Genomic DNA, 17,347 nt, shown 5'->3' on the forward strand with positions numbered 1-17,347 from the left:
TGGAATCTAGGAGCCAGCTAAAAAAGTTAGGAGCAAGGTGGAGCCGCGTCATAAATCCCCCAGGAGATGCCCCCATAGTGCTCCCCCCCACTTCTCCATAGAGACCCCCAATAATGCATGCCAGTACATGACGGCATTGCGCCGCCTGCACCAGCCTCTGATAGGCTACAGGCACTCTATATATACAGTTGCAAGAAAAAGTATGTGAACCCTTTGGAATTATATGGATTTCTGCACAAATTGGTCATAAAATGTGATCTGATCTTCATCTAAGTCACAACAATAGACAACCACAGTCTGCTTAACCTAATAACACACACAGAATTAAATGTTACCATGTTTTTATTGAACACACCATGTAAACATTCAAAGTGCAGGTGGAAAAAGTATGTGAACCCTTGGATTTAATAACTGGTTGAAGCTCCTTTTGGCAGCAATAACTTCAACCAAACGTTTCCTGTAGTTGCAGATCAGATGTGCACAACGGTCAGGATTAATTCTTGACCATTCCTCTTTACAGAACTGCTTCAGTTTAGCAATATTCTTGGGATGTCTGGTGTGAATGACTTTCTTGAGGTCATGCCACAGCATCTCAATCGGGTTGAGGTCAGGACTGTGACTGGGCCACTCCAGAAGGCGTATTTTCTTCTGTTTAAGCCATTCTGTTCATTTACTTCTATGCTTTTGGGTCGTTGTCCTATTGCAACACCCATCTTCTGTTGAGCTTCGGGTGGACAGATGGCCTTAAGTTCTCCTGCAAAATGTCTTCATAAACTTGGGAATTAATTTTTCCTTTGATGATAGCAATCCGTCCAGGCCCTGATGCAGCAAAGCAGCCCCAAACCATGATGACCCCACCACCATACTTCACAGTTGGGATGAGGTTTTGATGTTGGTGTGCTGTGCCTCTTTTTCTCCACACATAGGGCCAGATTTATCATTAGCTCAGGTCAGAATAATGGAGTGAAAAAGTCCCCAAAAAAGTCCCAAACGCTAAAACTGCGCCCAAATTTTTTCTGCTCTGCATTATGCTCGCCAGTTTTCTGAAAGTGGGATGTGTTTTCTTATGTAAATGAATCTCTAGACAGATTTACTATTGGGACTATTAAAGTCGCAATTTCACTCCAGTGAGGACCATGCTTATCTTATGAGACTTCGACTTTTTCATAAAAATGTGCGACTTTTGTAAAGCTGCTTACTGACGGAAAAACTGCTACCGTCAAACCACATTTATTACAGTCTTAAAGGGCCGATCATAAATCTGACTTGGCTAAAACTGACTTTAGCCATATGTTAAAGTGGAGTGAGCTGTCAGAGTCATGATAAATCTGGCTTTGCCAGTACTGCTGTGGAACATCCAGGTGCTCTTGTGCAAACTGTAAACGTGCAGCAATGTTTTTTTTGGACAGCAGTGGCTTCCTCTGTGGTATCCTCTCATGAAATCCATTCTTGTTTAGTGTTTTACGTATCGTAGATTTGCTAACAGGGATGTTAGCATATGCCAGAGACTTTTGTAAGTCTTTAGCTGACACTCTAGGATTCTTCTTCACCTCATTGAGCAGTCTGTGCTGTGCACTTGCAGTCATCTTTACAGGACGGCCACTCCTAGGGAGAGTAGCAGCAGTGCAGAACTTTCTCCATTTATAGACAATTTGTCTTACGGTGGACTGATGAACAGCAAGGCTTTTGGAGATACTTTTATAACCCTTTCCAGCTTTATGCAAGTCAACAATTCTTAATCGTAGGTCTTCTGAGAGCTCTTTTGTGCGATGCATCATTCACATCAGGCAATGCTTCTTGTGAAAAGCAAACCCAGAACTGGTGTGTGTGGTGTGTGGTTTTTTTTTTTTTTTTTTTTTTTTTTTTTTTATATAGGGCATGGCAGCTGTAACCAACACCTCCAATCTCATGCCATTGATTGGACTCCAGTTGGCTGACACCTCACCCCAATTAACTCTTGGAGATGTAATTAGTCTAGGAGTTCACATACTTTTTCCACCTGGACTGTGAATGTTTACATGGTGTGTTCAATAATAACATGGTAACATTTAATTCTTTGTGTGTTATTAGTTTAAGCAGACTGTGATTGTCTATTGTTGTGACTTAGATGAAGATCAGATCACATTTTATAACCAATTTGTGCAGAAATCCATATCATTCCAAAGGGTTCACATACTTTTTCTTGAAACTGTGTATAGTTAAGTGGCTCCATTCACTGCACAATCTTGAACTGAGCTACTCAGCGGGGGTGCAGAGTCTCAGACTCCTGCTGATTTGATACTAATGAATTATCATGAGGATAGACTATCAATGTAAAATATTTTGGAAAAACCTTTTAAAGGGGTATTTCTAACTCTGCCTTGAAATACCACTTTAAGTCCTTTTTTTGTCTGTTTTTTTTTTTTTAAATGGTTTATTGGTTGTTAGAATAGAAGGTTTTTCCATTTGAGCTGAAACAATTCTCTTTTAAGGTGTTTGTTTATTTCAGGTAATGTGCGAGTTTGCAGATGAACTGAGAGACAAGCTGTGCCTTATCTGGTCCTGGCTGTATCCTGTCTTGGTTGGCATTGCACAGGTTTTTATTCTGGGGGTGATAGGAGCTGCTGTTGTGATTGAACTTCTCAAGATATTGTACCCATTAAAAGAACCAAAGTAAGCAAATCTATGTTAAGTTAAAGAACACCTGTCAAGCCGGATCAGCCCTATTAAACCAGGCTTACTACCTGGTAGGGTTGATCCTGTTGATTAAGATTATACCTGTTAAATAAGATTGTGGTGATCCTTAGATGTAAGACTTTTCAGATAGATGCACGTTGTTTAGATTTATTGTGCCCATTTGATGTGCTTTTGCTGTACATTTCAACCTTCCATTGAGAAGGGTGAAATACACACCAGCAAAACGCAACAAAAATTGACAATGTTGCAAATTTCAAAAGCCACACCATCCACGTACTCTGCATTGTGTGCAGTCACCCTTATTCTTTGTGACAATGATGGCTTCAATGGACTGAGTGGTGTGGCCAGCACTGGAAAGTTTAGGTGCTAGGCCCCACCCCCTGTGCACTGAAACCCTCATTCTTACCAATTGAAAATATGCTCCAATTTCTCTCTATTCAACCAGCTTTGTTAAATATACTGTAGTTATTACTGTGTATGGAACAGTGCAGATACTAGAGGCCGAATATTCCTGTAGTCAAGGTGAACCAATGCTTACATCAAGGGGATGGCCAAATACTAATGTCACTCATCTGTCATGAAATGTGTAGTCTTGCTTGTTTGTTAATACTATCATTTCTTTAAAGGCTATGGATACCTTTTTGGAGCCATTTTTATTATGATTTTACATGTATTTTGGGCTACTTGTAATAGGTGTTTACATATGGCTTGTTCTGTGATAAGTCTGTCCAGCTCCTCTCTAACCTCTCAGCTAGTTTATGCCTAAATCAAAGCTGAACTGTAATTTGGGCCTAAATCTGCTTAGAAGTTGGTGCATGGCTGAAGGGATCAATTGAAACGTTTGCCATGTTTACAGTCGGGGGGCCTAAAAGTATTAGATTTGCAGCCTGTGGTTGACTAATGCGACCATGTGGCTTACATCCCAGGCCTCTGTCAGGTGTATAGGTACCTGGTAAAGCACGAGTGGACAGTTGCATCACTGAGCTACAGCCTAGGGGAATCCAAGAAGCATAGTTGTATGTAGTGTATGGGACAATGGAGGAGGCCCCTCAGAAAGAAAGACAGGAAAGGGTGAGGAGTACAAATCTGCCTACCCACCCAGGACTCCAGCGGCTATTTTATTTGCAGTGATATAACTGAGACTGGAGCTTCCTGGGCTGTGGTTACAGAAACTCTGAACACCAGGAGACATGTCAAAGGTTAAGGGGGAGCAATTGGGCCAAAGCCCATAGCTTCACTGCCTGTATCTTTCTGACATTTTCAGGGGTATCGCTACCACCAATTGCTCCACTGTGTGGGCTATGTTGATGTCCTGAATGAGTGACATATCCTTCTTTATGCCTATACAACTGGTTCTGTTGCAGCCTTCCAAAAGGAGAGATACATATTAGGGTTGTTGCGGGTATCGAAATTTCGATACCCAATCGATACTTTTGTCCCGGTATCGATACGATACCGGGATTTCCGTTTTTTCGATACTGGGCTGCGCTTCTGCGCAGTCTAGTATCTCTGAACATGAGCGCGCTGCTATCGGCGCGCTCATGTTCTCTCTCAGCAGCACGGGGAGAAGGAAGCTGTCCTCCCTCCCCCTGTGCTGCTGCCGCTGCCACCAATGAGAAGCGAGGGGCGGAGGAGGGGCGGCAATGAGAAGCGAGGGGCGGCAATGAGAAGCGAGGGGCGGAGGAGGTGCGGCAATGAGAAGCGAGGGGCGGAGGAGGGGCGGCGCCGGCAATGAGAAGCGAGGGGTGGAGGAGGGGCAGCGCCGGCAATGAGAAGCGAGGGGCGGAGGAGGGGCGGCGCCGGCAATGAGAAGAGAGGGGCGGAGGAGGGGCAGCGCCGGCAATGAGAAGCGAGGGGCGGAGGAGGGGCGGCGCCGGCAATGAGAAGCGAGGGGTGGAGGAGGGGCGGCGCCGGCAATGAGAAGCGAGGGGCGGAGGAGGGGCGGCGCCGGCAATGAGAAGAGAGGGGCGGAGGAGGGGCGGGCGCACTGCGCCACCAATGATAGGATTATTTCAACACAGAGCTGCGCCCAGCGATGCCCCAGCACTCACCATTAGTCCTGGGCGCCGCTCCGTTCGCCTGCAGTGCCCCATTACTGTCTCCTCTCCTGCTCCACATGCTGCTGATTACTATCGGAGCGATGGGAGGAGACATCAGCTTCACTAGTAGGCGTTCCTTCTCCCTGCGCTGCGATTGGACAGCGCTACAGCCAGGGAGAAGGAACGCCCACTAGTGAATCTGATGTCTCCTCCCATCGCTCCGATAGTAATCAGCAGCATGTGGAGCAGGACAGGAGACAGTAATGGAGCCCTGCGGGCGAACGGAGCGGCGCCCAGGACTAATGGTGAGTGCTGGGACATTGCTGGGCGCCGCTCTGTGTGGCCTGATAGTGAAAGTCTGGACTCATATACAGTAGTCAGTCTTTAACACATACAGGAGGCGGGTGCCGGCAGCAGAATCGCATTGCCGGCACCCTGCCCCTGACAGGGAGCTGCGATCAGCGGCAGTTAACTGCCGCTGATCTGCCAGTACCCGCCTCCTGTATAAAGAGGTAGTTATCATTGCCCCCCCCCCCCTCAACCCACCCATCCCATTAAAATCATTGGTGGCACAGTGTGCCGGCCCCTCTCAACCCCCCAGTATTAAAATCATTGGTGGCAGTGGCCACAGGGACCTCTCTCTCCCCCCCCCCCCCCCCTCATTGGTGGTGCAGTGGCAGCTTCTGATCGGAGCCCCAGCTGTGTAAGCCTGGGGCTCCGATCGGTTACCATGGCAGCCAGGACGCTACAGAAGCCCTGGTTGCCATGGTAACATCCCTGATGCTGTGTGCACAGAGCAGCAGGGACAGTGTGGAGTCCTATTCACCCTGATAGAGATCTATCAGGCTGAATAGGAAAAGGGATGAAAGATCCCAGGTTCTAGCCCCTAAGGGGGAAATAGTCATTAAATAAAAAGTGTAAAAAAAACAAACAAAAAACACTAAAATATGAAGTATAAATCACCCCCTTTTCCCAATTTCACATATAAAATATTTAAATAATAAACATATTACATCGCCACGTCAGAAAAGTCCAAACTATTAAAATATATTAAAAAAAATCTAGGTGGTGAATGCCGGAACAGAAAAAATAAAATAAAAACTGCGCGATTCGCCATTTTTAAAAATGAGGAATGCACGTGGCTTTTTTTGTTTATTTTTTTCGCGTGGTATCGAATGGTATCGAGTATCGCAATACTTTTTCATGGTATCGAAACCGAATCAAAAAATTGGTATCGCAACAACTCTAATACATATACCTCTGAAAGAAGTCTCTCTTCAACTGGTCTGTGTACATGAGCGTTGTTTTTCACGCATCCCTAGCCCCATAGAAGTGAATTGGGGCTGCATGAAAAACGCATTGCATCCGCAAGCAGGTGCGGATGCAATGCGTTTTTCACTAATGGTTGCTAGTTTGTAAACCTTCCATTTTTTTTTTTAATCAAGCGCATGAAAAATGCATTGCACCCGTGTGGGAAAAACTGAACAGCAGAACGCAATCACAGGCAAATCTGACTGAACTTGCTTGCAAAATGGTGCGAGTTTCACTGAACGCATCCAGAGCCAATCTGTCACGCTCGTGTGAAAGGGGCCTTAAAAGGGGTGTCAAGTGTCAGGAGCAATTTATATAACACTTGCACTAAAGAATAGATGATCACCTACCTAGCAGCTCTCGCACCACCTCTGCACTTAATCACTGGCTTCAGTGATGCACTGCTAGGGTCAGTGATTGGCTGCAGCTGGGTAAACGGGACCCAGTCAGGAGAAATGGCGCAGCAGCACAGGATCTGCTAGATAAGTGATCATCTATTCTAAATTGTAGGCACATCCCAAGTGTTGTCAGGTTTCCTCCTGAAACTTGACAACCTCTCTAACCTGATGTGAACAGATCCTTATGCTGGGTTCAGACCTGGGCGCTCTGTATGCGCGATTGTACCGGCGTTTGCAATCGCGCATACAGAGACAAGCGAACGCCCATTGCCGCGCGTTCCTGAAAGTCTATGTATGGGAATGCGCGACAAGACTCCCCAAAGAAGCTCATGTACTTCTTGGGGCGTCGGACGTTTTACAGCGCGATCGTACGCGCTGTAAAACGCCCAGGTGAGAACCATGCCGATAGGGAAGCATTGGTTTCTCCTTGTTGAGCGTTTTACAGCGCGTAGGAACGCGCTGTAAAACGCTCAGGTGTGAACCCAGCCTTAGGCTAACAGGCATAATTCATCACAATATAATAGAATGTACAATGAGATGTAAAAAAAATGTAACTAAAGGTTAATCCATGCGTTATATGTAACCCAAATGGCTGTTTCACACGAGCGACTCCATAGCGGGAATTGCGCTTCTTGGGTGAGCGTTATCCTCCGTTCTGGACTTGCAGGAGAGCGCGTCATTTATCATGATTTGTAATGCTATGTGCCTCTGCTTGACCTTACTTCTGAAGAATCATACTGACAGCTTTATATCATTATGATTCTGTAGGAGTAAGGTAATGCCCTAGGCTCCTGCAGTCCAGAGAGGAGGATTACGCTCGCACACAGAGCGTGAATTCCACAATGGACTCTCTCATGTGAAACAGGCCTAAATGGTTAAAATTAAAAACAAAAAGTTTCAAAGTGGGCCATGTCTTTAATGATAGGTCATCAATATATATTGGCACAGGGTCCAATGCCAGGTACCCTTGTCAGCTGTTTGAAGGGGCTGTGGGGCTCTTCATTAGTTACCTGCACACAGTCTTTATTGTTGGATTGCAGTGTTATAACAGCTTCCTTTCACTTGAATGGGAAGTACAGTTGCAATTCTACTGCTTTGCCACTACAAGGGAGACAGTGTGCAGGTAAACATTGAAGAGGACACTGCGCTGTCATGTGCACCACAGCTCCTTCAAACAGATGATTGGCAGGTGTCCACCTCACGATACCCTGACAATCTTGATATTGCTGACCTATCCTGAGTATCTGTAACCCAGACTACCACTTTAAGTAAATATGGCCATGATGTAATTTTTGTATTCATAAAGTTTTTTAATTTTTATTTTAGGTGGACTCTGCAATCCAGCGATTTCAAGGATTTCCCTGTGTTTGTTCCTTCAATATTAGGCAGCAGTGACATAAAGGAGTCACCCCAAGAAACCGTAAATATATTATAAATGTGGATTCTGTCGTTTTTGTTACAGTTCCAATGTTTATGATAGGATTTCCTACATCCAACTGGCTTGTCTTGAGTGATTGTAGGAGCTCCTCAAAGGAGACTGACAACCTGCACAAAAACACACAAAATCTGACTTTTCTTAAAGTGGCCATGATTCATTGGGGCCTCTGAACACTACTACAAGGTCATCACTTACTGCTTTTCAAATTCGCTGCAGTGCACGTCCTTCCGTGTGTCAAACAAACTTTCATTTTAGGGGGAACTGTTTTTCTCAAAAGGTTAATAGCTTCACAACAATTTTTTGTTACCTAAACCTGCTTCAGTCTTATCTATACAAAAATATAATTCTTCACTATATTCTTCAATAAATGTTTGATTTATATTCATAATAAAGCAAATCGTGTAGGAAATGTTTTATTTATACTTTTGAATAAAAAAAATGATTTCATTGTGTACAAATGTCTGAGGAATTTTAGGCAATATAAATTGTTTTTATGCCTTGAATTTTTTTAAACTGTAAATACTATTGGTGTTTTTGCTTTAATTTAATTTGCAGTTTATTATGATGCAGGCTTGCATTCACACAGACAATAACTTTATTATTTTGAAATCGTGTATTGACTTCATAATTTGCAATTTTCTGAATCTGGTTTCATTGTGTGGCATTTTTTTAGTGTATCTGCATATTCTCTGGTTTCAGGACAATTCGATATTAACCCTGTAATATAAGATGTAATTCAAAGTGCACTCTAATACAAACAGTTTCTCTATATGGGTGTCCCCATTCCTCAGGCACATGTAATGATGGGACATAGTTCAAAATAAGTTATTCATAAGTGTAATATGGTAAAACCATTTTGGTTTATATAAAATCATTTAAAAGCTAAACTTTTTTTTTTTTCCTTTTTCTGCTCTTACAATGCACTTAATTATTCTATGTTAAGAAAAATCATGCAGTAAGTATAATAAAGTATTTTGTATATATATGTGTTTTCATTTTCTTCAGTACCCTAATTAGAGCATTCTGAGTTATGGCTCATTTAGACGAGTAAATCATTCAGGTGAGTGATAACATGAGTTACCTACCGACACAACACCAATGATAATGCAGTACTCAGACAGGTTATTGTGCCTATCGGTGAAAGGTCACCCGATGCACACTTACATAACCTTAATTCATTAACGACAAACAATAATTTACTTGTTCCCATCAATGATTTTATAAGCGTTGAATGAGCCTTTTAGTAAAATCGTTCAATGGCTACATACGCTCGTGATTATCATCCATGAATTGCTACCGTTCAAATTGTAACGATTATCTACTTTACTAAATGAGCTTTTAGGCTTTATTCACATGTTCTGTGTTCGGTGAGTGATTGTGAACCAAAACCAGGAGTGGGTCTAAACCAAGAACAGGCACAAATCTTTACTTTATAACTTGTGTGTAGCCTCCACTCCAGGGTTTGGCTTACAATCGCCAATGGAAATCAGTGATCAAATTACTCACTGTGAATAAGGCTTTGTAATGTATTACCACAGATGGATTGGACAGATATTGGTCAGACAAACTAATAGCTGGTGTGTGTGTATTTGGCCATCTGACCAATGATTGGTCAGATAATCTGTTGGTGTAATACAGCTCTTAGGATCTGTCATAACATTTATGCTACCCTATCTGTTTCCCTGTAGAGAGGGGATAAGTTTGAAATTTGGCAAACCCTTTTCGGGTTCTCTTATACATAGGTTTTTCCCTTCCCCTACGACAGCACCACAGAGGGAGAGGATCCGTCCCCAGGGACAGGAAACCTGCAGCATAAAAAGGTGGAGCCTCTCTCCCACCTCAGTGGTTTCCTATCCCTGGAGTGGGAGACCTGCAGTTTTATTTTTCAGGTCAGAACAGCTAGTCTGGAAGTCCCAGATATGTTCCGGAGGACTAGGTGGTAGTATAGCTGCTGGGGTCTATCGCCCAGAGGATGGGCTGGCCAGACCCTAGGAGCTGGTGGTTGTCCGGGGCTTCCACTTGGTTCTTGCGGCAGGTGCGTGTGTTCTCTCCAGGGGAGTTGAAGGATCAAATGAAGCAGCCCCAGGAGGGGAAGTTGCGTTCCACCGCATGTGGCCCGGATCCATGGGGGAATATTTCTTCCAGAGCCTCCCCTCAGCGTGCGGTCCAAACGGGGAAGAAAGCACGGGAAAGTTCCAGTGGACGTCACTTCCGGCAGAGCCTGCATTCCACATTACGCATTTCTGGTTTGAACATGTGGCCGGATTTGCGTTCCAGACGCACTGGCCTTCTGGGGGAAGAGGACAGGAGAAGTATATACAGGGTGGGCCATTTATATGGATACACCTTAATAAAATTGGAATGGTTGGTGATATTAACTTCCTGTTTGTGGCACATTAGTATATGTGAGGGGGGAAACTTTTCAAGATAGGTGGTGACCATGGCGGCCATTTTGAATCCAACTTTTGTTTTTTCAATAGGAAGAGGGTCATGTGACATCAAACTTATTGGGAATTTCACAAGAAAAACAATGGTGTGCTTGGTTTTAATGTAACTTTATTCTTTCATGAGGTTTTTACAAGTTTCTGACCACTTATAAAATGCGTTCAATGTGCTGCCCATTGTATTGGATTGTCAATGCAACCCTCTTCTCCCACTCTTCACACACTGATGGCAACACTGCAGGAGAAATGCTAGCACAGGCTTCCAGGTGCTGCACATCTCGTATCTTCGCAGCATATACTGTGAAGGCATATTAGTACACCAAATACTTTTTCAAGGGTGTGGGTGCCCACAGAGAGGGCTCAGAGTGCCGCCTCTGGCACCTGTGCCATATGGCTTTTGGGAGGCAGATTTTGCTGGACTGGTTTTTTGGACACCATGTCCCATTTGAAGCCCCCCTGATGCACCCCTAGAGTAGAAACTCAGGGACGCAGCGATACCTAATATGTATACTTTTTTTCCCCCCCCCCCCATTTTTTTTTATTTTTTTTTTTATTTATTTTTTTACTTTATTTGGGGAAAATGACGTTTTTGTTTATTTTTTACTTGAATGAATTTTTGGGGGGAAAACTTAATTTTTTAAACTTTTTTTCACTTTATTTTTTGTCCCGCTTTGGGACTTCAACTTTTGTGTGTATTACTTATCGCGCTGCCTTCCATGCCATTAGGTCCCCCCTACAGCCGCATGGGGACCAGATGGCACCGCCGATCGCTGCCGCAACCATAGGTCTAAATTGACCACCCGCACATTTAGCCAAGGTGCCTGCTCAATGATGTGAGCAGGCACCGGGTTCTGATTATCGCCCGCCGGTGATCGCAACTATACATGATGTACCGGTACGTCTTGTGTCCTGAAGAGGTTAAGGACCATTCTCCCTGATCTATGGTGGTCCTGCTCAGAAAATCTGCTATTAAGTTTTGTTCTCCTTTTAGGCGAATGGCAGAGAATGATTTTACTTTTCCCTCTTCCCAGGAGAATATTTTTGAGGATAGATTCTGAAGTTTTACTGATCTTGTACCCCCTTGATGTTTCAGGTAGGATACTGTTGTCACATTGTCTGAGAAGATCTTTATGTGGTTGTTTTCTATTTTTGTTGAGGCCGCTTTTAAGGTCTCCCAAACTACTCTGAGCTCCCAATAGTTCGAGGATCGCATTGCTATCTCCATAGACCAGGTTCCCTGATAGGGGTCTGTGTTGACCTTTGCTCCCCATCCCGTGCTGCTTGCGTCGGTCTGGATATTTATTGCTGGAGTTTTCTGCCATTCTACGCCCTTCCTTAGTTTTTTTTTTTTTTTTTTAATCCAACCACCAGAGTGTGGAACTTTTTAAGTACCCTGGGATCCAAATCCCTAGGTCTAGTGATGACTGGTGCTTGTCCCACTTTTTTAGGAGCCAAGCTTGGAGGGTTCTGTAATGGGCCTGACACCATGGAACTGCAACGATACAAGCTGTCATCTGCCCTAAGAGACTCATTGTCTCCCTGATGGAATAAAAACCCTCTGACTGTTTTTTGTATATTCATTATCCTTTCTTCTGGAAGGAAGGAAGTCTGTTTTGTGGAGTCCAAAAGAACTCCCAGAAATGTTACCTTTGTTTTTGGTGATATAGGCAGGATTTGTCTAAGTTTATTATCCATCCTAGGTCTTTTAAGAGGTCGCAAACCCTGTCTCGATCTATTTTTACCTGTTGTTCTGAGTCCGATATGATCAGGAAGTCGTCTAAGTAGGGAATGATTGTAAGACCCTGAGTTCTCAATGGGGCGACCATTTCTACAATTAGCTTGGTGAATATTCTGGGGGCACATGATATTCTGAAAGGGAAACAACTAATTGGAAATGGGCTAGGTTCCCTATCTGATCTTTTATGGCGAACCATAGGTACTTTCGAGACTTGGTACGGATCGGGACATGGTAGTACGTGTCTTTCAAGTTGACTATACACATCAGGGCATTTCTTTTTATTAAAAGGATGGTGGTGTTCAAGGATTAAATCTTGAACTTCCTGTAAGTAACATGCTTGTTTAGGTCTTTTAAGTTTATTATTAAAAGATATGTGCCCCTGTGTTTTTGTTTTTTTTACTAGGAAAAGGTTTGAGTAATAGCCCTGTCCCTGTTGAGATAAAGGGACTGGAATTACCACACACAATTTTTGGAGATCCCGCATTTTTTCCCAAATCAATGGTAACTGAGCCAGATGATGAGAGATTTTGAATCTTTGCTGGGCGAAGGGGGGGGACTCTATCCTGTATCATTCCTTTATTATGTTTAAAGCCCAGGGATTTGAGGTTATGGATTTCCACTGCGGGTAGAAGGATTTTAGTCTTCCCCCTATCCTGGCGTCATTGTTTGTCGCTGGATTTGGTTTGGGGGTTAAGAAGATAGGACTTTCCCTGATTAAACTTTGGACGAAAGGGCAATTTTCTTTTTGTCGGCTTCTCTTCAGGAAAACCTTTTTTCTTGTCCGTAGCCTTTTCTAGGATCGTGTCCAGGACAGAGCCAAATACGTACTCCCTAGAAAAAGGTATCGAACATAGCTTCATTTTGGATGCTATAGCTCCCCCCCTCCCCCCCAGGATTTCATCCAAAGAGCTCTTTTTGCGGCATTGGATAGAGCCGCATCCTTAGCTGAAAAACAGATAGTTTCTTCTGAGGTGTCAGCTAGGAAGCCTGTAGCTGACTTCAGTAATGGTATTGAATAAAGTATCTGGTCTTGTGATGTTTTATTAATTAGATGTCTCTCTAGTTCGTTTAACCAGAGATACATCGACCTAGCCACATAGGTTGCAGTGATATTTCTTTTGAGGGAATACATTGCCGCTTCCCAAGATTTCCTCAGGAGGCTATCCGCTTTTCTTTCCATGGTATCTTTTAATTGGAAAGAATCTTCGAAAGGTAGAGTTGTTTTTTTTATTAACCTTTGCAACCTGGATGTCGATTCTAGGCATTTCGTCAAACACCTTAGATTCATTGGGATCGAATAGTAACCTGTTTTTAAAATCCCTAGAAATGCCTAATTTTTTTTCTCAGGGGATGCCCACTCGTCCATAATCCATTTCCTTTATATTTTCATCTATGGGAAATACCCTAAACCGTTTAGATTTTAAACCCCCAAACATCTCCTCCTGGACTGAGTGAGGTTTTTGGGCATCCTCTATGCCCATAGTGTCTCTGACCGCTTTTAGAAGGACATTCATCTCTGCTAGGGAAAAGAAGATTTTTTTTGATTCATCCGTTATTACCCCTTCCAATAAGGGATGCTAGTCTTCATCTTTTCATCCGAGGAAGATATATCTATAAATGTTTGGCATTTTGGTGGAGGCGCTGCCAGAGCTTCTTCACGAAAGGATGCCAATGAAGATCTAACTTCCTCCTGGATCATAGACTTGAATTCCTGTATGATAGACGGCTGTTCATTTTTTTGTAATACACTCCTTACAGAGCTTTTTAGTATAATTATCAGGAAGTTTAGTACAGCATTGGATGCATCTCATAGTCTTCCTGGGTTTCTTCAAGGTTTGCTTAGAAACCTATGAGAGAGCAGATGTATTAATGCAGGATTCAATGTTTAGTACATCAATAGAAGGTGTTGTATACACTGAAAAAGTGGGGAGCCAGCCCCAGGGGAAGGCATACTATAGTTAAATAACCCCCCTCTCCCCTATAATTCCACCATAGACCCCAGGTGGGGCAGGACTGAACACTCACGGTTTGCATTGGAGCGTCCTGCTCTTTGGGCTGCTTTAGCTCCTGGTCCAACATTGTGAGGCTGTGTCGGCAAGGAATGGAGTCGGGTATTCGCAAAGAGTCTCCCAAGCTGATCCTTTTTTAATCCCCGCCCGAGATTAAGTCACTTTCGGGTGTGCGTCTTAACCCGGATGTGACGTCAGACACCCGCACACGTGGGACGTTCCAGCCAGCTGATCTCACTAGGAGATAGGAGGCCCGTGGCAGCCGCAGGGCAGGCTCCTGATCAACAGGTAGCATGACCCTGCCCGTCTCCCAGTCAGATTCGGCATGCGCCTCCGGAGATCAGGGGACGTACCCGGAATACGGTGTCCGCAAGCTCCCGATGTAGCTCCCAGGTATCCTTGTAAAATAAAAAATATGGGGTACACAATGTTTTTCACCTCCCTGACTGGCAGAGAGGACTTTCTTCAGTAGGGGCAGGAACACACTGGTGTATGGTGGTGGGAGGGGTCAATTTAACCTCTCTCTTTTCCTGCCATTACAGAGGTCAGGGGGTCAATCTCTCATGTGTGCCGTCATGGTAGTGAAATGGAAAAGGTAATTTCTTTCTCCAAGTTATTCTTCAACCTTTTCCAGATCCAGACCTCCCTTTCGTTCCTCATCTAGATTTCGGGGAAGAGGACAAAATAGCGACAGAATCCAAAGTTTTAGATCTAAAGGTTTTGGGGGTAAAGGGTTCCTGTTTGGAGGTTCCTCTTCCCAGCCCTAAGAAACCACCTCACCAATGACACCATGGGTGCTGTGGGAGGAAGACTAAGGTTCTTTCTTCCCGCATGGGAAAAAGTAGCAGGTAAATGGGTCCAGGGGCTCATAGCAGAAGGTTTAAGGTTAGATTTTCGTTCAAAACCCCCTTCAAAGATTTATGGTCACAAAGGCTCAAGGTTTATCACTAGAAGTCTTAGAGCCGTTAGAGAAGCCGGTTCTAATTACAGTTCCAGTGGCAGAACAGAAAAAGGGGTTCTACTCTCCTCAAATTCTGGTAAAGAATCCAGGCAACGCTTTCCGCACGATTATGAATCTAAAACAACTAAACAAATACCTTCTTTTAAAGGGTACTTTCACACTTGTGGCAGGACGGATCCGACAGGCTGTTCACCCTCTCGGATACGTTCTGCCGCTATTTAGCCATGCCGCCGGACTGCCACTCTGTCCCGATTGCAACAGAGCTACAACTGAAAAGAGAAATATAATCCACGCCCTGCAATAGGAGGAGGGGTGATTTAAAGGCAGGGAAATCAAACGCAGGAGAGACAGCTGGGAGTAAAGACCTCATCACAGGGGCGGAGAAACAGAACAGTGAGAACACCTCCAAACTCTAAGTGACATCATCACAGGGGTGGAGACACAGAGCTGTGAGAACGTCTCAAAGCTCTGGTAGTGACACTAAGAGAATTAAAGATTCATCTACTGTATCCCAAATGTTTTATGGCAGTCTTAGATCTGCATCAGCAGTTCCTCAGAGTGGCAGTGACTGTCGAAGAAAGTATTAGTCACCTTTAGCTTCAGGCACTTCCGTTTGGCCTCTCTATGGCCCCCAGAATATTTGTGAAGGCGATAGTAGAAGTTGCCTCATTTATAAGGAAAGAACATTTTATTCCTGCCTTATTTGGACGACTTTATAATTATAGAAGGCTCTCAGCGGGAATGTATGATGGCGGTGCAAAAGGTGATGGGAATTTTGGAAGATTTAGGCTGAATGATAAATCTAAAAAAATCCTGAATTGTTTCAGAAACTTGTCAGTTTTTTGGGGTCTTCTCTTGGATTCAGTAGTCCAGATAGTTTTTCTGATCAAAGAAAAGATATCCCGTGTCCATACAAAGTTGAAGATGCTGAAAATCTCAGAGCCTGACTATTCGGAAAGCCATGTCAGTCCTGGGGGTCACTGACCTTCTGTGTTCCAGCGGTAGAATTGACCCAGTTTCATGCTTGGCTACAGGCAGAGATTCTTCTAGCGCTAAAGAAGAGTGGGGGGATCTTTGGACTCAAGGATGGTAATTTCAAGAAAAACAGATTTGTGCTGTCTTCCTACAAGAACAGATCTTCTAAGTCAGGGGATTCCTTAGTCGTTCTGATCCAGTGGTTTTGATGACAGATTTCAGCCCCTGGGGGTGGCGGCGGCACATTTTTTGGACCAGATTATTCAAGGACAGTGGTCACCTGTACAGAGAACAAACAGAAAGGGCAGCAATACCCTTTATTCATTTAAAACATGTGAGGTTAATGTCAGTCAGCTGTAGCTTACATAAATCGACCCATATAATATAACAAATGCATAAACAAACAAAAAAAGGGTAAAGTAAATAGAAATCTATCTCACTTGTCTTCTTGGTTGTAGGAGATCAAGTGAATAGTATATAGGGGCAATATCCCTAATGTTTTCCCCTATAAATTGTGGCCCTGCCTGAAAACGGAATGGCCGCCCCGATAGGGGCGATCCCGTATCTCGTACCTCCTGTAATACCCTGGAGGGCCCTGATATAGGTGACAGATGATAATGATCCTATCGGGAGGCCAGTACTAGTCTACAGGTGTGCCAAAAAAAATAAAAAATACTTTATTTATACATATAACACCCCATCCCCCATATGGTGGGGGTAAACAATGACAAAGACAGTGTGTGATTATGACATGTTTGTATAGAAAGTCCCAACGCGTTTCGCCCTGTTGATGTTGGGCTCCTCAGGGGACAAAAAAACCAAAATAGCACACTGGGTGTGTAACACCAAAACACAAAAGCAGCAAAATAACAAAGAAAAAAGTACTAATTAAGTGACTACAATATAGTTAAGTGTAGCTTGATGCATCGGTCACTTAGTTATAGATAGTTATTTGTTTGGAAATATAATATGCGAGACTCCAGTTATGGGGAGAGGCAGGAGGTATGCCAAACAGTACAGCTGGAGGAGGTGATGATATATAGCTAATCACACAATTAGCGGAAGAACAATCACTATAGTGTCACAAATCCTCTCCTCCATTCAATAGATTTGTCGGAATATTAATAAACAGCAATGCTGGTGTAGCAAATGATAGCAATCTCTTCTAGATATAGATAGAGCTAGAAAGTTAAGTACAGAAGTACCTGAGAGTCTACCCGCATTTAACAACGGTCTCTTCTTGGCGCAGTATAGGGATAAGGTGGTTAGGTACATTAATATATATAGCAGTTCCCCTATCCCATCTAGTTGCATAGATAATAAAGTCCCAATTTTTGTACTGGCAATATATCAACAAG

At 43.7% G+C, this 17,347-nt stretch overlaps 1 protein-coding gene across 1 annotated transcript in view; it reads left to right on the forward strand.

Moving 5' to 3' along the window:
• GINM1 (glycoprotein integral membrane 1) overlaps positions 1–8,285 on the forward strand; it is a 31,950-nt gene extending 23,665 nt beyond the window's left edge. Inside the window, exons 7-8 of the mRNA XM_044288796.1 lie at positions 2,489–2,652; positions 7,751–8,285. Of these exons, the coding sequence (XP_044144731.1) occupies positions 2,489–2,652; positions 7,751–7,859 (273 nt within the window). The 3' untranslated portion in view covers positions 7,860–8,285. The remainder of the gene's footprint in view (positions 1–2,488; positions 2,653–7,750) is intronic.
• Positions 8,286–17,347: the final 9,062 nt, after the last annotated feature.

This window comes from Bufo gargarizans, chromosome 4 (assembly GCF_014858855.1).
Source record: "Bufo gargarizans isolate SCDJY-AF-19 chromosome 4, ASM1485885v1, whole genome shotgun sequence".
In the NCBI taxonomy this organism is placed as follows: Eukaryota; Metazoa; Chordata; class Amphibia; order Anura; family Bufonidae; genus Bufo; species Bufo gargarizans.